The sequence below is a fragment of the Sus scrofa genome, chromosome 13 (assembly GCF_000003025.6).
Source record: "Sus scrofa isolate TJ Tabasco breed Duroc chromosome 13, Sscrofa11.1, whole genome shotgun sequence".
Taxonomy (NCBI): Eukaryota; Metazoa; Chordata; class Mammalia; order Artiodactyla; family Suidae; genus Sus; species Sus scrofa.
In genome coordinates this window covers 57,931,330-57,952,326 of record NC_010455.5, presented here as the reverse complement: position 1 = coordinate 57,952,326, position 20,997 = coordinate 57,931,330, and the positions used below count along the sequence as shown (strand labels likewise).

The following is a 20,997-nucleotide window of genomic DNA, read 5'->3' as shown; positions in this document are numbered from 1 at the left end:
AAAGACTCACCTTAACAAGGCTCTCAGGAGTTGAGTATGAACAATTTAAAATTTTATTACAATGAGACAGCACAGAAGGGGGATTGTAATAAGCCTGGCATTATGCAGACTGTCATTCTTCCTTAAACATCGGCACATATGGTTCATTTGCCTATTTGATACTCATGCTACCTGATGTACTAAGCATTATTACATTAAGTTGTTGGTGATACAAAATAAAATTAAGTTTATTTGCTTGTTCCATTAGGAAGCTCTGCAAGGAGGAAGGGATGGGGAAGCCTGCTTATCAGTTGCTGCATTCTGGCTAAAGTTGTATTGAAAAGGCATGTGTGAAGGGAATATTTCATTAAGACCAGTCGCTTAGGGTAAAGTTTTTTTGTTTTGTTTTGTTTTTGGCTTGTTTGTTTGTTTGTTTTTCAAGGGAATAGTGGAGATCTAGAAAGCATTTATTGAAATATACACAGATGGGTCAAACAGGGAGGGAACATCATCTAACTGGCTTCCTTACATCCAGGCAGCCAGACTCCTATTAGCTAATGCCCCACTAGGCAAGATGGCTGTGAAAAGGCTCCAAGGAAAAAGTGGAATAGTACCTAAGTGTTGATCAATGAGTCCTATAATATCCAGATAGCTTTGCAAGGAAAAGAATGAAGACAGACTCCTTTTGTTTCTCCTGTTCCTTTACTATGTCACTATGTAAAGGGCTTTCAAATAGGTTCTCCCAAGGGTACTTTTTTATCCATGAAGAGAAGAAAGATCAAGTGACTTGCTCAATAACGATTAATCTATCAATTCTGTCTTGGCACAGAGAATGCCATCTCATCCCTCTCCCTCCTCATCACCTTCTCTCACATTTCTGCCTCCCCTTTCTACTCTTTCCCTTCCATCTTTCAGCTCTCCTCCAGCCCTTTCCCACAGGGTACTATTGTGTCTAAGAAGGAGGTCTTAGTCTCAGTGCTATGCAGGTGGAAGTGGAGTGTGCCCACCATATTTGGGGAATGAAGGCAAAACTAGAGTAAGCACCACCACCGGACTCCATGCTACCTAATGGGTTCATATATTCCCACAGGGTACATGCATTTTGTCAAGTGCCCATGCTCAGGCAGGGTTTAATGATGTCACTATTATAGGACAATTCACTAAATCCAGGATTTGATAAGATCTGTAGATAGATAGATGGATAGATAGATAGATAGATAGATAGATAGATAGATAGATAGATAGATAGATCTGAGTAGAAAGAGGTAATGAAATTGGTTCGAGAGTCCAGCAATCCTTATATTTCAAGTCTGTGAAATACAATCATATCCTGAAACCAAATGCCAAGGAACAGGGGCAGAATATCTATGATTGAGTGAGTTTTATTCTCTGTGAGTTTCAAAGTGCGCTCTTTTCCCCCCTCTTTTCTTTTTCCTTTTTTTTTTTTTTTTTAATGGCTGCACCCACAGCATATGGAAGTTCGGGGCCAGTGATCGAATCAGCCATAGCTGTGACCTACACCACAGCTGCAGCAACACCAGATCCTTAACCTACTGCACTAGGCCAGAGATCAAAGCCTTGCTGCCACAGAGACAATGCTAGATGCTTAACCTACTGAACCACAGTGGAACTCTTCAAAGACCCCTGTGTATTCAACTCTTTGAGATTACCAGGGTAAAAGTGGCACAAACTCAGTCATATACTCAATGACAAATTTGTCCCTCAGAAATGTATTTGAATGTGGAAAAAAAAAAACTGGCCTTAATTTTTTGACATATATTAAATGCCTGGTTTACTGCCTGGCATATGGAGATTCTTAAAATGGTTATTTTCATTATTAATGACAATTTGTCTGACATATAGCCAGATTTTATTTAATTTTCTTCATTGCATTATATGGAATGAGGCAAAAATGTGAATTTTTTTTTTTTTTGGAAAGTGAAAAAGCAATGTGGTTACTTATTAATTCAATTATAGGAAAAAAATAGTCCATCTCTTTGGGGTTTTTTGTTGTTGTTGTTGTTCAGAGCTTGTATGTTCCCTCTAATCAAATTTCAGGTGATTTAGCCATCTTATTCAATGCTGCCCGTTAGTGGACAACGTTGAGCTGTCTGTAGTTCACATTTCTTATGTTTTCTCTTAAATCCATGAGGTGACTCCTGAACAGGTAGCCAGCACTCACTGGGCATAGGGGATAAATCTAGGCCTTTGATTTCTGTCTGCTTACATGCTAGGTGGATCCACAAGGTAAAGAAAGAAGCGATTAATCAAACATAGCAGATGTGGAATTGATTCCCTCAGTTGCCTCAGAATGCCTTGCAGAGATAAGCTTAATCTTTATTCATCTTGACTGCCTGTGGTGAAGTCTGTGGTTTCCCCTTGGCTGGTGGAGGTAAGAAGATGTAACTTGGATTTGCATAAAGGTTAGGATAATAGCAATAAATACACTCAGTGGTAACAGAATGTATCCTGGTTACCCATCCTTTTTACATGTGCCTTGTCTTTTGAGTCTCACACAACTCCAAGAATGAGACAGGTATTTTCTACAGTTTTTGAAATGAAGGAACTGAGGACCAGTGAAGTGAAAGGACTTGCTAGAAGCTGTCAACTAAATGAGAAGAATTGAGGCCAGAACTCAGATCTTTTGACTCCAAATAATTAAAAACTTTTTAATCAAGGGATATTATGTATTATGTAGTTGGCTACTTAAAATTTATCCACAGCACCTAGTATAGAATTGGAGGTATAACTGTGGCTTATCAGATGTTTACAGACAGAATGAATGAATGAACATATCATGGGTCTATTCATTATTAAATAAGTTTTTGGTTTAACTGCAAAATCATTTAATTCAGGTAGACACAAAACAAAGTAAATTTTAATATTCAGTGATTTAAAAGAGTAGAAAATATTGATCTGTTATGTTCTAAGTGTATGCTGGGTGCCAGGCCATTATTGGTGAGTTAGTCAGTGGGGCTCAGTACCGTCATTAATTCTAGATACCAGGACTTTTTATAATCTCTAATTCCTTCCAATGAGATAATTTTAGGTGTTTTGACAATTCATAGCAATCACTATGTTCAACTCAATCACTTGGTCACCTAAGCAAATCAATAAAACATATGTAAAATTACAGGAGTATGAGAGAATCTGATTTCAACCTGCCAGGCTAATGTTCTGCATTGATTTATAAAATCTAATGTCTATTCTGGTAGTCACTGCATGGATAGAGTGTTTAGTATTCCTGAAACTTGTTTTCAAATTATTTCATCTTAAGTGAATCCAGAAAACAACGACTTCCATGGGGAAAAAAAAAAAATAGTACGCTAATGATTTTACCCAGAGTCAGGCCACTCATCAGTGACAGAACAGGGACCAGAATCCCTGTTTTCTGATTCCCAGCATGAGGCTCTTTATAATACACCCCCAGTTTCTCCTATAGGAACCTATCACTGCTTCTTTCCAATTTAGGTGCTATTTCTAAGTGATTGGTAGCTCCAAAAAGAATGAGGTAGATGTAGTAAGACCATACATTCCTAGCAGGAAACTAGGCAGCTTTCAGACTTTGTGATGCTACCTACCTACTTTTAGTTGGAGGTAAACTTTTCCTCTTCTGACATCCAGCCAAGAATATAGATACTTGTAAAAATGGAACTCTTAAAATAGTTAAGACTTCGGTTGTAAGACATAAGCCAGTAAGAAATACTAGTCATATTCAGAAATGTTGCTTTGATCTGAATTATCAGCACATGAGATTTGGTAAAATCATGTGATGATATTCAAAAAATAAAGAATTTGAGTATGTTCTCCATTATTTGTAGAGAGGGAAAAAAATATAGAAACAGAGATGGAAGATTTGGCATCATTTCTAAGCTTTACATTAAGCTACGTGCTGTATGCTGTCTCAATTCATGTTAAGACTGTAGAAAATTGTGTGTGTGTTGTGTGTGTGTGTGTGTAGCCACCATTGTTTATAAGTAAGCCGGTAAGATTACTTTAGCTAGGCTGCTTTAGAGTGTTTTCAACACTTCTAGGTAGTTACACTTTATTGGAAGCAGTGTTGATAATGAAATTTTAAAGTAGATAAGACCATATAGAAATTTTATAACAGAGACTAAAAACATACATTTCCCCACATAGGTATTTCCAAGGTCAAGAACTAAAGACTATACCTACTTGGAATCATTTAAGCTGTTTTCTATCTGACTCTTTTAATCTTCCTATATACACAATTCTGCTTTAACAGAAGTATAAAAGGATAGGAATCATATCTATTTTACTATTTAAATAAAATAATCAAAGTGATGTGACATTAAAAGCTGTGTACTAAGACTCAGTGTTCTGTGTTTGAATTTAAGATCTGGCCATACAAAATTTTGAAAATGGACTAGCTCACCTCTAATGTCTCTTCAAGGATTCCATTGAGGATTGCATCTATACATGCAATAAACCTTGTATTTTGTTAATCAAATGTAAAAAGGAAATTCTCCAGCTAGCCTCTGTGCCCAATACTCCATCCTTGTCTCTTAGTATAATTAATTTCATTAGCTTTGCAAGCAATGGACTCTCTCATGGTATATGCACACATACGAATATATACACAGACTCAAAGTCAAATAACTTTTATTCATATATTCCAAATGTTAGCAGAAATATTTTGTGGCCTTACCTACTTTTTTAATATTCTCCTTTCCAAAGTGTTCTTCCAGTGTGGTAGCTATTTACAAGCTGAATGCTGTTATTTGGCTAGGGTTTGAGATCTGTCCTGGCAACCCTATTTGAGAAGAAGTTTTCTAATCCTGGATAAAAGACTCAGTTACTGTCTAATGGCTCACATCAATGCTATATAAGAAATAATCAACCTCAGGCCTGAATGGGCTTGAAGAGACTAGATGGTTCTCTGTCCTCTTTTAGGTAGATGAGATGCTTCCAATCCACTTTACAGGTGGAGAGCAATTGAGGACATATGACTTACTTGAAGTTATGGTCTGATTAGGATAGAACAGGGACTGTACTCTCTCTTCTTTACACCATACCACCTCTGTAGTAAAGAGTAATTCCCTTCCCTCTTTTCTTCCCTTCCTTTTTTCCTTAACTCCCTCCTCCTTATTTCCTTTCTCCTTCTCTTTTTATCACTGTTCTAATTTTTACCTTCAGCCTGTTTGGAAATCATCTTGATAAGACTACAAAAAAGCCATCAGGCCAATGCAATTAGAAGCATAGGTGCTGCATTTCCCAATGAGCAAAATGAAGTCATGCACTTAATAAAACCAGTCATTTCAGAAGTCAATAGAGAAGGGGACAGGATAGAAAACATGCAGAGACACAAAGTCTCACAGAACTGGCTGTGTGTGACCTTTGCAAATTACTGCTTAAGGTCATCTATACCTGGCAGAGATATACCTCTGTAATTACTACACTCTGCTGAGGCTCGATTTTTTTTTCCCCAACTTTTTTGGATGCATGTTCAAGAGATTGTTTTCTTTGTTTTCTTTTGTTGAAACCTGTAATGAAATTCTAAAGCAACAAGTGAATAGAGTTATGAAAGAAGAATCTGTAAATAAAAATCATATGAACGATTCCTTTAATCAGGTGAAACAATGCTTGAATCTGATATAACTGTTAGTGACTATTCTAAGGCTAAAAAGATCCAAAATCATTACGTATGGGGAAAAACAAAATAAAACAAAAATCATAAAAGCTGTTTTTGTTTGTTTGTTTGTTTTTGTCTTTTTGCCATTTCTTGGGCCGCTCCTGTGGCATATGGAGGTTCCCAGGCTAAGAGTCTAATTGGAGCTGTAGCCACCGGCCTATGCCAGAGCCACAGCAATGTGAGATCTGAACCGTGTCTGCAACCTACATCACAGCTGACGGCAACGCCGGATCCTTAACCCACTGAGCAAGGCTAGGGATCGAACCCACAACCTTCTTAGTCAGATTCGTTAACCACTGCATCATGATGGGAACTCCAAAGCTGTTTTGATTTTTAATGGCTGCACTTGCAGCATATGGAAGTTCTCAGGCCAGGGATCAGACCCATGCCTCTGCAATGACCCAAGTTAAATTCTTAACTCACTGCACCACAGCAGGAACTCCCTGAAAGGCTGTTTTAAAAAGCAGTTGCCCCCATACCCTATAAAACTTTTCTCTAATATTCTTATCTTCTTCCAAGCCCTCTTCCTTTTCTTTCTTCTCCCCATGTACCTTGAATTTGAATCTTTAAAGGTTACAGAGGAGTTCCCATTGTGGCTCAGCAGTTAACTAATCAGACTAGGAACCATGAGTTTTCAGGTTCGATCCCTGGCCTTGCTCAATGGGTTAAGGATCCAGCGTTGCCATCAGCTGTGATGTAGGTTGCAGATGTGGCTCAGATCCCGAATTGCTGTGGCTCTGGCGTAGGCCGGCGGCGACAGTTCCGATTAGACCCCTAGCCTGGGAACTTCCATGTGCCATGTGAGCGGCCTGGAAATGGCAAAAAGACAAAAATAAATAAATAAATGAATAAATAAATAAATAAATAAATGAAATAAAAGGTTATAGAAAGTAAACAGCAGTCATTCTTGATCTTAGGTGAAAACTTACAGTCACGGTGATAAAAGAGGCAGAACTAATCAATTTATCCCAGTCCTCAGTACAGAGCCTGTGTTTGATGCTCTGAGATTTTTGAGTTTTCGTGTTCTATGGAAATGTATTTAAACCTTGATTAGGACTTAGGAGTTGCAGAGAAAACATTTTTAAAGAGAATCCACATCCAGAGCTATTGGAAGTGCTTGCAGCAATCCCCTAGGCTGTCTACATGGGAAGGAGCCCTCCTGAGGCCAGGGACTGAATTCAAAGATGTGACTGTCTCTTTTAGGTGCCAAACTCACTCTCTGGTCCTTTACAGTCTTGCACTATTGACAAATTCCTATTCTTTCTTTACACTTTTGTTGTCTTTTCTTTCACTTGTCCTATCTTATTATTTATGTTACCTGCCTGGTATATGTATGAGTTCATGACACATAGGATGCAGAAGTGCCCATTGAACTATTTTCATATCTTCAGCACAATGGCTAATTGATAGGAGTACCTTTTTGCAATCTGATCACATAGTAACACAAGTGGCTCATTAAAATAGAACTGCAACTGTAGTCTACCAAACTCTGGGTATACAAGGTTCTACAGCACAATGGAATGGAATGTATTATAAATAAAGAAAAACATCTGTTTTGTTCTGTCAGCATTGTCCTAGAAAACATGACAGTGCCGATCCAGGATTTCTCAACTATATCGTTAATAGGAGGAAACCTCTCTTCTTTCTCTACAGGAACCTCTCTACATTTTCTTCATGTGGTGAATTCATTTTGTCATGGGGTGAACACCTGTGTGACTATTTAAAAACCACAACACCAGGTGTACGAGTATGAGGTCTCTCTCCCTGTGTAATGCTCTTCTCACTGATATCTCAGCAGGCTGGGTCAGGAAAAAGCCTCAAAGCTGAATATAGGAAAAGGTCTTAAAGGATTTTTAAAAATGTATCTATTTCAAGTGTATGCACTGAAAATATTGCAGTCAAATAATACAAACAGCTTCTAGCCTTGTAAGATCCTTTTGTTTTTACCATCATGTGAAAAATGTCTGGTATCTGTAGATAGGCAGTTGTAAATTTATCATAAGGGAGAGAATTTTGGGAGATCTAGTAAACCCTAAAAATTTGGTGAATATTAATTACAAAATGTTTACAATATTAAAGAAGAGAGATTTGTTTACCTTTTGCTTTGTCTCAGGTTTTCCATTCCTCTTTTCCAGGAGATAGTAGCTCTAGGGAAAGCATTTGGTTTGCATTCGATTGCAATATCCCCACCAACTTGCACAACTGAATTTTTTTTAACGGGATTTTTGGAGAAATCAGGAGCAGAGGCTAAAAACAAAATTACAAAATTGTTAAATTATTCACTTAATTAACATGTATTAACCAAAGAGGTAATGTAGTATACAAGAGAGAGATTTCCAGTATCTGTAACTAAACTCTTTTTCAAGCTACTTTGCTCAAGGTGTTTTTGGTCTAGTTACAGACCTGGCATTTTGGAGTCAGTGTTTCCATTTGTAAAATGAAGGTGACAACAGATATTATCTCAGAAAGTTAGTGTGGGAATTGAATGAGATAACGTTCTATAAAGAAGAATAGCATAGTGCCTAGCACAAAGTATATGCCCTGTAAATGTAATTTATTTTTGCTTTGGTACTGGTCATTGCAGCAACAAAAGCAAGCTGGAGGAGGGGAGGAAGCAAGTTACAAAAAGGTTACATTCTTAATAGCATTTATAATAAAGAGGTGAAGATGATTCCACAAGAGACATAGACAGAATTTTAATCCTGACTAGGGAAATCACTAAATCTCTTATAGCCAAGATAATGATCCTAAATGTGGGGGAAAAGATATAAGTATATATAAAACAATGAAATAACTTAAATCAGAAATACTGTATCATTTCAGATTTCTTTAGGCATGCTTTTAACTGCAAAAATAGAAATAGGCTGCCTTCTGTTGAAGCAGGCAGGCTGAGTAGAAACTTAAAAAAAAAAAAAAACAATTCTCAGTCTTTGTCAGTTTCAGCTTTGTCCTCACTAAATAAATACTGAACAAATACCAAGTCATGATAGTGATAAATTATTATATTGCCTAGGGTGCATTCAAGTCTTTCCAACTCCATGCATGTGGGAACCTGTGTGTCCAATCCCCGTTCCTAACCTAAAGTCTATATGAACTGAAGTTCTCAGATACACCACATTCTCTTGCTTCTGGGCATTTCAGTTATGGCTTCCTCTGCCTTTCCACTGACACACTGTGTGTCCTTTGTCTTCTGGTCTTAGCTTAAAGAGAACATCCTCAATTTATGTTCAACTTGTTATAAGTTCTGATAATGCTCCATTCTTGACCATGCTAATCATGATATTTTAAAATTTACCTTTTTTTCTTTGTGAAACTATAGGTTCTATGAAGGTAAAGATCACTTTAGTGTTGATAATTATGTTTTAGTTGCTTAGTACACACTAAATATTTTAAAAATAGTAATAATTGAAGGAATAAACAAATGAACCAATGTCCATCACCCATAAGCTCATGAAACTTTGTATTTTTGCTTGATTCTTCCTCTCTTTTATCTCTTGTCTTTGCACCACTAAGAAAGACTTAGGATGAGGGATATCAATGAGTAATTTACAGTAACAGATGCCACTAGTTAGCTGTTTCAGAATATCATCCTTGAACTGCTTCTGTCTCAACATTTTCCACTATAGAGGTTTATTTTCCTTTCACGTCTGTCACATGGCAGGGTTCTAGCTAATGGCAGGAAAGGAGTGTGCTCTAAGAACTCAGAGGAATTTTGCTTTTCCAATGAAAGGGATGGATATGAATAGTTCTGTCTCCTCCTTCTTCTGCCTGGAGTGTGGAAATTGACTTCTATAGCTATAGCAGTCATACTGGAACCAGAAGGCTATAAGCATAAGGAAAAAGTTTAAAGAACAATATCAACAAATCACAGCACCATTGCTCAGCTACCTCCCTGAAGTTCTTGTTGAGATAAATCTGTTTGTGACTGTAAATTTGAGATTTTCTTTTCATACTTTTTTTTTATTTGCAGGTGAAAACATTCCTAATAGATACTTTCCTTTTTTTTTTTTTTGTCTTTTTGCCATTTCTAGGGCCACTTCTGCGGCATATGGAGGTTCCCAGGCCAGGGGTCAAATCGGAGCTATAGCCACCATCCTGCACCAGAGCCATAGCAACGCAGGATCTGAGTCGCATCTGCAACCTACACCATAGCTCATGGCAACGCTGGATCCTTAACCCACTGAGCAAGGCCAGGGATTGAACCCACAACTTCATGGTTCCTAGTCTGATTTGTTAACCACTGAGCCACGATGGAACTCCCTAATAGATACTTTCTGAATTGTATTCAAAACTTCATTCTGAGATCAGCTTTGGAAGAGCCTCTTCTGATTTGGATTCACCCAGTGCTGGGCTCCTCCAAACCCTAATGTGTTGCCCAAGCAGAATAATAATTCTAACCTTGTGGTTTTTTAGAAGCTAATTTAGACATTTCTCATTATTTTAAGGGAAAGTTGTTTCTAATTTACAGAAAAATCGGATTTATTTATAATCATAGCTTTATAAAATGTCATTTTGAATTTCTTAGCTATAAATGAATGACTTACCTAATACTCTCAGTTCTGCATTTGCATAAACTATCTGATATTTGTTTTCTGCTGCACATTGGTAGATACCAGAATCTGATACATTCAGCATAGTTATGATAAGTGTCCCATTTTCTATTTGAATTCTTTCCTAAGAAAAGAAAAGTCATATAAAGATGCTAGTGTGTTAACATAGGTATACTCGCAACAAGAATACATCAAACATTTGTGCATATCTGTGAGTTACACTGTTTTGGTATATGAAAACTGTTGCTTATGAAGATGAGCTTAAGGTCCTTCACAATCCTGAACAGCTTTCCGAAGTTTGAAAAGAAAGGAAATATTCTTGGTATAATTTTAGTGGTTAGTACATTTTAGTCGTTAGCATAATTTTAGTGGTTAGTATAGCCTCTGCATAGAATGTATGATACCTTTCTTTATATAGTATATGAAATAATTTGGAACACTCTACCATTCCACTTTACCAGAAAACATGGTTAACAATAATGATAGACACAGATATATTGATTAAAAAGCTTCCTTGTCTTTCCATCATAAAGTCTCAGAAAGACTTAAAACGTGATGATGTGATAATTTTATAATTAAGTCATAAGTTGGAGGAGCTAAATTCTTCTCTTCTGCAGCATACTATAAAGTACATTTAAACAGCCAAAACCTGTTATAGAATCCCATTTGAGGTGTAGAGGTACAGTTTTGTGTGTACACAATGAAATATTTTAATAGTGCAAACACAACTTTAAATATTTCAGACCTATTACTATCCTCTAAAGATAATAAAAGTAGGCTGGAGGAAACAGGGAATGTTGTATGCAAAAGGAATGCAGGCATTAAATTCCAATAAAGCTGAAACAACAGCATTTTATTCAGCTTATAAACAGCAGATGTTCTTTGTGTCTCTAGCTGTGCTTCTAAGTGAAAAGTAGAATGGAGAATTAATACAATTATTTAGATAATTTGATGGGAAGAATAACATCTCATTCTCTGTATTTTGAGAATAAATTATGCTTTAGATTGAAAAATGTGGATAAGTTCCTTAGTTTTCTACCTTCCTAGGTTGAGAGACAGCCATTAGCTTTCATGTGAGCAAGATATTGGGCAATAATGATTAAGACCTTGAGTCCTAGAATCAGACAGATTATGTTTAGCCTACTAATTCCAACATTTTCTAGCTGCTGTGTGACCCTGGGCAAATGTGAAACCAAATTTTTTTCATCTGTATAAGTAATACTTGTATCTCTCTCATAAAGTTATCCTGAGGATACAATAATATAATGCATGGGAAATATTTAACAATAGGTCTTGCGTCATACAAGAGTTCAATAGATGATGTTGATGATGGGATTTGAGTATGGATCAGTCACCAACTACCATGTGACCTTGTACAAGTTGTCTTCTTAATTTTCTCATTTGAAAAATAGGGATAATGTTAATAGCTACTTTGAGTTGTTGAAGAATTAAATAGAGTATGTAAATATTATACACATTTCTTAGTATGTACTTAATACTTCAGAAATATTAGTTGCTGTTGTTTGTAATGAAATTTATCCAGCAGAGTAAGTGAATATTTAATACCAGCATACTTTCTTACCTCTGGATTGAGGCGTTCACCATTTTTTAACCATGTGTACCAAGGGTTTGGCTTCCCACTAGCTTTGCATTCCCAAAACAAGCTGTCATAGATAGACAGGTATGTATTTTGTATTTTTTGTTCCCATTCTGGAGGGGCTGTTTCAAAGAGAGACAAGAACAACTATTTGGCAAGTCAGTCTTCTAAGACATTATGCTATATTCAAGGACTATAGAAATCATAAGACTAAGGCTAAATGCATCCAGTAAAACTGTACATCATGATTTGTGGGAAGGGAAATGCAGGATCCCCCCAATGTGGGCCACAGAAATTCTGTTGTAAATATCTGTGAGCCTTTGGCAGAAGATAAATGTCTGCCATTTGTCATTTTTCTGCACCTGTATAATAACTTGAGCATTGTGGGAACAAGGCCAGAGAATATTTCCATGATAAATATTAGTATGTAGATCAGTTAGAAAATGCATATCAAAGTTGAACCCCCTGAGAGCAAAAGGTCATTGACTGTATTTGGATTGAGCTAATTAACACTATTGTATCTATATCCTATATAACTTGATTTGATAGTTGGCAGCATAAATCAAAATCAGCCTTATCACATTTTAGTAGGATTAATATCTATTTTTTAACCTCAATAAAATTCTTAACAGAGAATAAGTACTTTTAGAATTGTATATAGATTCAGCACATAACTTTAATCCTGGACATGGATTTTCTAAAACCTTATTTTCTAATCTGAGAAAGTTCTACATAGTACAGAAGCAAAAAGCAACGGATATAATTGTTGTTAAAATAGTACTTAAGTATTAGGTAGTATTATCCTTAGTATCATTCATGGAAAAAGTTGGTATACATTTAATGTTTTAAAATTAATATAATTTAATGCTCCAACTTTCTGAATTTGCTTTTTAATCCATCTTCTTTGTTTAGCTCTATTGGAATAGATGAATCTTCCTTTAGAATCTCAGTCTTTTACAAGCTGGATGTTTTAAATGTGTAATTGCACCTAATTCTCCATCCAACCTTTTGTAGCAGATCTTTTGCATAGATGTTAGGTAACCTATGCAAGAAGACATAGTTAGAAAATACAGAAGCCTTAGTTTGAACCCTGAAGGCAGAGCCTGGGTCAAGGACTTGTGTTCACGTTGTTTATTTGGGAATGATGGCCAAGGGTAAGGTGTCAGGAAAAGGGAGAGTTAACAAAGAAGGAAAGAGTCAATGCAAGGATGAGTTATTGAGTTGACCACCAACATGGACTGTTGGTACTCCATCCTCTGTGATTGTCTAAGGAGTCTCTATAACTGCCTACCCAGGGAAAGGAAGAGGAAGCATTTAATCACTGGCTCTTATCCATAGTTATGCCAGAGCAGAGCAGGTATTAGCTGTTAGTACATCCAGGTTATATGTGCTTAAGTGTTGAGTAAGTTCTTGAAGGGGCCAAAGAAAACTGGAGCAAGAAACAAAATGTCCTTTGTGTAGCACCTGAGACATGATTCTTTCAGGTTATACTTGGAAAACATATGGTTTCATCTGTTCACTGCAGCAGTGGTTAGTAAGAAGTGGTACCAAGAGTCTTTGAAACGGTGTATGAGGATGTCTGGTTTTTCAGGGTTTTCCCACTGTGATACCTGCTTCCACTATGATGGAAGGTCCTTCAGGGAGCTAGTCATTGAGAAGAAAGAATCAGATGTCCCACTGTGGCGGAATGTAAGCCTAGATTACCTCCTGTGGAAATCAGGGTTATTTCTGGTTACAGAATATGCTTCTCACAGCCCTAAGGGACAAATTAAGACATCGCTTAGAAGAATTGAGTGTATTGGTGAAATTGAACCATGTTTCTGTGCATTATTAACAAATTTTTTAAATTGTAGATAATCATTTAGAAATTTCCCTAACATATGTTTGGCCTGGGAGAGGAAATGCATGCTCATATAAAATCTACAAAGTTTATAGGACTTTGAAATTGTTTGGTTTGTGACATAATGCGGTTACTGTAACTTTAAATGGTATTTATTTATTTAATGTGCACATTTCTTAGAGACTTAGGAACAAATTTTAAATCTTCAACTATGTAGGAACTACATAAAGAAGAGAGAGTAAGATTTTAAGCCTATCATGTAGGTTTGGGTTTTAGATATTTTTTTACCTAATTGTGGTTGTCAAGCACTTAACTCCTTAACTCACTTAACTCCTCTCAATGTTTTCCTTTTTTATAATGATACTAATACCTTATAAATTTATTTTGGAGGTCATAAAGAACATTATAGATAGATAGGATTCTGAATTATAATTTAAATTAAACTTAAATATAGCAATATAATGAACTAAGAGATTCTTTTCTTGAAATTATTCAATTCTCAGATAATTGAGTCAATTCTCTGTTCCTTTGGGAGCATAGTGACAACTAAATTAATGTGTCCTGAAGAATTATTTTGTCTTATTAATCAATTGCCCATTTTTCTCCCACAAGGACCATTTGGACTCATTAAATGGCTAATTTGGTTGTGATAAGATGTCATGTGAATGGTCTTAGATTGCCATATTGAAGGGTTATTGTAGAGTAGATAGAGTCTAGTTTCAGAAGATTTGTCAAGGTTCTTATCTTGGATCTTGACAAATATTATCTGTGAGATCTTGTTCAATTCGTCAAAGTTTACTTACCTATGATATTACTGAAATTATATTTCTACCTCTTATTATAAATGTCATATGAATTAATATTTGTAAAATCTTCTATGTAAGCTAACTGTTGCTTTATCAAGGTGAGAGAAAAACTTAATTATGATTCCCAGTGTATAGATACCTCAATCTTCTGGTTAATCTCTTGGCTATATATTTATTTACTCAGTAGAAAAATGAGATACCTAAAAACTAGCCAAAGTCTGCAATATCTTGGTGTGCCCACAAAAACTCCCACTTACATCTTTACTGTTTTATTTACAAAAGATTCTAGATACCAAAGGCTTTCCTTTAAAAAGCAGGATCTATCAAAAGAATATGAGTATAAACTCAATCATTCCTTTGCAGCAATTACAATTTAGACTTGTCTAAAATTTTTAATAGTTATCAAAACATATTTTCCTTCAATTATTAATCATTGATTATGAGTATATCACATAGAAACATGTCACATAAAAAATGATTTTTGGCCATATATAAAATAGATGCAATTTTAAAAAGTCCCCTACTACAGATGTATTAAATTTAGCAAAGAAGAATATTTTATTTTTTATTTTTATTTTTTTAATTGTAAATATTCACATATTTAAATAAGACATGCATGTCTCTCACAGAATACAAAGGTTTTCATCATATTTAAATAGCAAAGAAGACTATTTTAAAAGCACAAAGTATTTTGATAATTATGAAGTATGTATTTGACATTAAAAAAAAAGTGAATTTCATGCAAGAGTATATTTTGGCCTGGATGAAAGACATAAAGGCAACTTTTAGAAAATATATGCTTACATCTCTTATATTTTTAAATAAGGTAATGACTTTATTTTTCTATTGCCTACATATGAGTACATAAATATAAGAAATATAAACAAATACTTAAAACCACCATTAAGTATTGTATTTCTGTCATTTTCTATTTCTTTTGTAAATTCTAATTGGAGTTATAATTAAGGTTGATATAGGCTGCTGCTGAAGGTTTTAGAGGAAATGCATTGAATTCTATGCTACATTGTGTTATAAACTTCTATGGCTTAAATATGACACTGCTGATATTTCCAAAACAATTGTAATAAAAAATATCATGCGCAGACTATGCTAAAATTAAAGCTATATTTTAAAAATTATCATTCCCATATGCTAATCATTATATGAAGCATCCTAATTTGGAAATGTTCTCTATTTCTCCTATGGAAGTTTTCTATAACATGCTAATCACTTTCATTATTTCCTATAAAGAATAATACCAAATATTTTTTATACTTTTGGAAATTGTATTAGCTCACCATAGAAAATCAGTTGACCCTTGGCAAGATTTCTTCCTCGAAGGTTGCCTGCAATGCATTCATAGAAGCCTTCATCTTCCTGTTGAAAGTTCGGGATTTCAAGGATAGCTTGGGATTTGCTGTACTTGACTTTCCCTGGCAATGGGCTTCCGTCCAACCTCCTCCAACTAATATCAGGGACTGGACTAAACAGTTATACCTCATTAGAATAGAAGATGGTTTTGTCTTTGTGACAGCAGGATAAAATAAAAAATGTCCTTAAATATAACTCTCAAAGAAAAAATTCAGTCAGTCTATTATATTGCTTCTTATTTTCAGATCATTCAGTCATTTGCCATTCACTCATCGGTGATTTTTAACGCTTTGTTTAAGTGTTTGCCACATGCAAGTCATGGTACTATATGATCCAGGAATGAATTAATAAACTAAACATGTTCTTTGCCCTCATGTTGCTTACAGACTAGTGGGGAAACATAAAATAAACAAATAATAAAAGTATATTTTCTTAAATTGTGATAATTGAAACAAAGGAAATAGGGTACAGAGGATAGTAACATGATTATATCAGTTTAAGCATGGTGGTCAGGAAATTGTTTATGAGGATGTGACATTTAAGAAGAGGCAAGTGCTCTATTTATAGACTGAAACAAAAACACATATTCTTCTATACCTAAATTGGTACTAATAAGTAAATGAAGATATATGATGTGTGAGCTAAATTACCCAAGGGGATCAGTACAATATAATAGAGGCACATGAATTGGGAGTATAAAATATATGATCCTCAAAAGAATATAGTCATTTATAACCAATCTTCTAAAAAAATAACATGTTTACATTGTCTCTTTTCAGAAAGAATTTGTAAACAATCCCTTTATTTATAGAAGTTTAGCTTACTATCTTAAGTCCATTATGTTAGTCTAATATGATTATGTTCTAAAACAGCAAATAGGAGTCCCCATTGCACAGCAGAAATGAATCTGACTAATATCCATGAGATGTGGGTTCCATCCCTGGCCTTGCTTAGTGGGTCCGGGATCCAGCATTTCTGTGAGCTGTGGTATAGGTCAAAGACACGGCTTGGCTCTGGCGTGGCTGTGGCTGTGGTGTAGGCTGGCAGCTGTAGCTCCGATTTTACCCCTTGCTTGGGAATTTCCATATGCCATGGGTGTAGGCCTGAAAAGCAATAAATAAACAAATAAACAGCAGAATACATTTTATAATACATCACTAATTTTTAGAGATACATTCATTAGAGATGAATTTAGAAATTCATGGTGAGGAAGGCCTCACTTGTACGGGTAGAAATATAAAGATACGTAGGCTGAAAATAAAGTTATAACCAGAAAATATTCCTTAATAAATGAATCACTTGTAAAATCAATTTCTTTTTTGTTGTTGTTGTTGTTGTTGTTGTTTTTGCTATTTCTTGGGCCGCTCCCGCGGCATATGGAGGTTCCCAGGCTAGGGGTCGAATGGGAGCTGTAGCCGCCAATCTACGCCAGAGCCACAGCAATGCTGGATCTGAGCTGCGTCTGCAACCTACACCACAGCTCACGGCTATGCTGGATCGTCAACCCACTGAGCAAGGGCAGGGACCGAACCCGCAACCTCATGGTTCCTAGTCAGATTCGTTAACCACTGCACCACAACAGGAACTCCTAAAATCAATTTCTAATCTATTTTAACTAACATCTTTCTTTTCTTACTTTCACGTAATTCTTCACTCTCTTAATAGATTTTCAGGTGCTTTAAATCCTTCTATGTTAAATATATTTCAAATTAATCATAATATTGATAGTAGTAATAATAATAAAGCATTTTGCAAAGCCACATTATAAACTCAGTAGAAAATGCAGGATTATTTCAAGTCTACCAAAGTAATGTAGAAGAAGAATTATGGAAGCACATACAAAGTGGTTGACAAATAAAGATGTATAGAGTCTGAGCAATAACAACTGCAGAAAATTAGTGGTGATGACTCAGTGGAGGCTTCAAATAAAGCTTGAAAACTGATGAAGCACTAGGAATTTTTCATTTGCAAACAATTATGATCTTGCTGTGTAAACCAAAGATACACAGAGTTTAGAAAAGTCACGTGTGTGCTCACACATATTTCTCAGAAAACGTACTCCCCAATCAATATTTGATTCATCTGTATTTCTCAGAATCAGTTTATAGTTACAAATACAACTTGAATTTTGTTAAACATAACATCATTATTATAAGTTTCGTTTTTGTCCTTTTAAAAAGCCTTGCCACTTAGCACACATTTAGGTTGATATTTTAGTAAAATGGCCTATTCTTGCTAATAGTTAACCTCAGATAACTATTTCTTATTCATTCATTTTATGAAATACCAAACTACAAATAAAAATCAAGCTCTAGAAGAAAGTTTACTCACATAGAAAGGATTTTTGCCAAGTCTAGGGCAGTATTATCCAACTTCTTAAAATGCGTGTAGTGGTTAAGTGAACATAAAAGTTAGTATCTACGGGTGGTGAAGATATGAATGCCTTTCATTTTCTCTATTATGCTTATCTCTGTTTTCCATTATTTTCCTACAATGAGCATGTATTACCCATGTAATAGAAAATTTCTAAGAAAATTTATTTACAAAGAGAAAAATAAATAGAGGCTTTGATATTTATCTGAATTCACGTTCCTTTGTTATCTTTTTATGACAGTGTATCTCTGAGATTTATGACAAATACATGCAAAATATTCAACTAAAAAAAGATTTTAACCTGAAACATTGACAAAAATATTGTAGCAAAAAACCGAGTATTTTCTCATTGTTATATCATTGTTCTTTATTTTTCCTATGAATACAGAAGTAAAATTTCAACCTAACTAAATATCTGAATCTCTGAACCAGTATTAAACAGTTTGATATTTAAAAATAATAACTAATAATATCAGAACAAATAGCTACAGTTTATTAACCGCAAACTATGAGCCAAGCACTGTGTGTATAATGTGTACATGTAATTTCATTTCCTTTTTCTAAAACTACAGGTGGCAGAACTGGGATTTATTTCCAGGTTTCCTTGCTACAGAACCTGTGTGCTTACCAGACAACACAAACCCCATAGCTATTGTAAAATCAACCTCTGATAACTTTCATATTTGAAATTTTATAAAAGTGGATCTCCATTTTAAGGGGCCAAATTAATGGGGGCAAAAGGAACAAGTCCCACCAATCCCAACTATTCTGACTCCCTGCCCCCCAACCCAACACCAAAAGAAAATAACTCATTGATGACATTGAAGTCTCTCTGGACAAGCATTTTTCCCTTAGTGGATAAAATGGCATATCCTACATAGATACACCTTTGCAATAGAAATAGTGTAGCAGAAAATGTCAGTGCTTCACCCATGTCCCTTCTGATCCCATAGCCAACCCAATTCTGATGTATTTTCACCCTAAAGAGTTAGTAGATGCATCTTTTTGGTTTTGCTTTTTTTTTGTGGAAATAGTGGTTTTCTTTTTTTTTTTCTTTTTTTCAGTTACATATATACATATGTACATTCTTTTTTAGATTCAGTTACTACATAGTATTGAGTAGACTTCCCTTTTCTATATAGTAGTTCCTTGTTATTTATGTATCTTATATGTAGTAATGTATGTATGTTAATTCCAGCCTCTTAATTTATCCCTCCCTACAATGTTTCCCATTTGGTAACCATAAATTTGGTTTCAAAGTTCTTGAGTCTGTTTCTGTTTTGTGAATAAGTTCCTTTGTATCACTTTTATTATATCCAACATATGAGTGATTTAATATGATATTTGTCTTTCTCTGATTTACTTCACTTGCTACGATAATTTCTAGGTCCATCCATGTTGCTGCAAATGGCATTATTTCATTCTTTTTATAGCTGAGTGATACTCCATTGGATATATGTACCACATCTTCTTAATCCATTCATTTATTGACGTACATTTAGGTTGTTTCCTTATCTTGACTATTGTAAATATTTCTGCAGTGAACACTGGGGTGCAAGTACATGCATCTTTTTGCTCTCAACCATCCACAAACTGCTATAGCTAACTTTTCCTTCACAGGGGAAAAAGAAAAAGAGCTAAAAGCAGTTAGGAATTTACATACTCCTTGGAGTAGCTCTTAACCAATAACTGACTGTGGGCTGAGGTGTAAATATTCCAGTTATCCCCCACCATGGTGAGGTACTTCTAGGTGTGACTGCTCTCTTTACAAACTTCCCTACCAGACCGAGGCAAATTTGTCGTCTGTAGGGCTTTGCTTGATGTTATGCTCTGGCTTCTTTTTCTTTCCTGTCCCAGTTGTCCATCCTCCCATCAGTTCTTCATAATAACCCTTCTCAAAAGTCACTTTCAAAAAAAAAAATATTCTCTCAAGATCTACTTCTTGGAAAACTAATTTATTATAACCTCCAGTATGCTCTAATCATGTTCTACTTTAATTACAACACTAACTTTAAAGAAGCCTTAAGTACTTCTTAGCCTAGTATTTCTATATAGCCATGGGACATACCTAAAAATGGTATTCTGTGGATTTGAACATTAATGGCATATAAGACCAAAGACTAAACAGTAGAATTGTTGTGAAGAACTATGGCTATAGAACGTATTTTGAGAACAGTGCGCTTTTTTTTCCTTACCTCACTTATGACTGGAGTGATAAATCTTCTCTTATAAACCACTCAACTATGGTGAAGGTTATAAGATTCAGCGTTCGGGCATCTAACATAAGAATTTTTAATTTTGAAGGTGGGTATAGGAACTAGACTCCTGTGTTCTCCATCTGCAGTGGATGTGTGTTTGGGTTTTTTGGTCTGCATTTTGATTTTCTTTAGAAAACTCAATGCTTCTCATTGTTAGTCTATCTAAGATGAAGTGAGAGGCTCTACATCTGGCTTCAGAAGAGAGCATGAGATTCAGATCTTGCCATTAGAAGCTGGTGTACCATAGCCATCATGGTTGGTCAACTGTGGGAACAAGACAACCCAATCAGAGACAGCTAGACTCAATTCTAGGACTGTTTTTGGAAGAGCTTTTGAAGAAATGATATTCTGTTGTTAGGGTTTCCTCAGTCATTGGGATATAAACTTGGAGCTTCTAGGCGACAGTTCCCCACCAAATGGAGAAGATACCTTTGAAGGCCAAAGCTAACACAGAGGAAGGAAATTTGGAATTCTTCAAATGCTTACATCAAGTCATGCCTAATGCCCCCCCAAAAAATTCTTTTTGAACATTTCTGTTAGTATAGACTTTTTTTTTTGCTTATTTAAAAA

General features: G+C 35.3%; 1 protein-coding gene across 1 annotated transcript in view; it reads right to left on the bottom strand.

The window, feature by feature from the left end:
- Positions 1 to 20,997, bottom strand: part of CNTN6 (contactin 6) — a 260,598-nt gene that overhangs the window by 62,504 nt on the left and 177,097 nt on the right. The window contains 4 exon segments of the mRNA XM_021069266.1: positions 7,729 to 7,879; positions 10,177 to 10,306; positions 11,765 to 11,901; positions 15,724 to 15,908. Coding sequence (XP_020924925.1) covers positions 7,729 to 7,879; positions 10,177 to 10,306; positions 11,765 to 11,901; positions 15,724 to 15,908 — 603 coding nt within the window.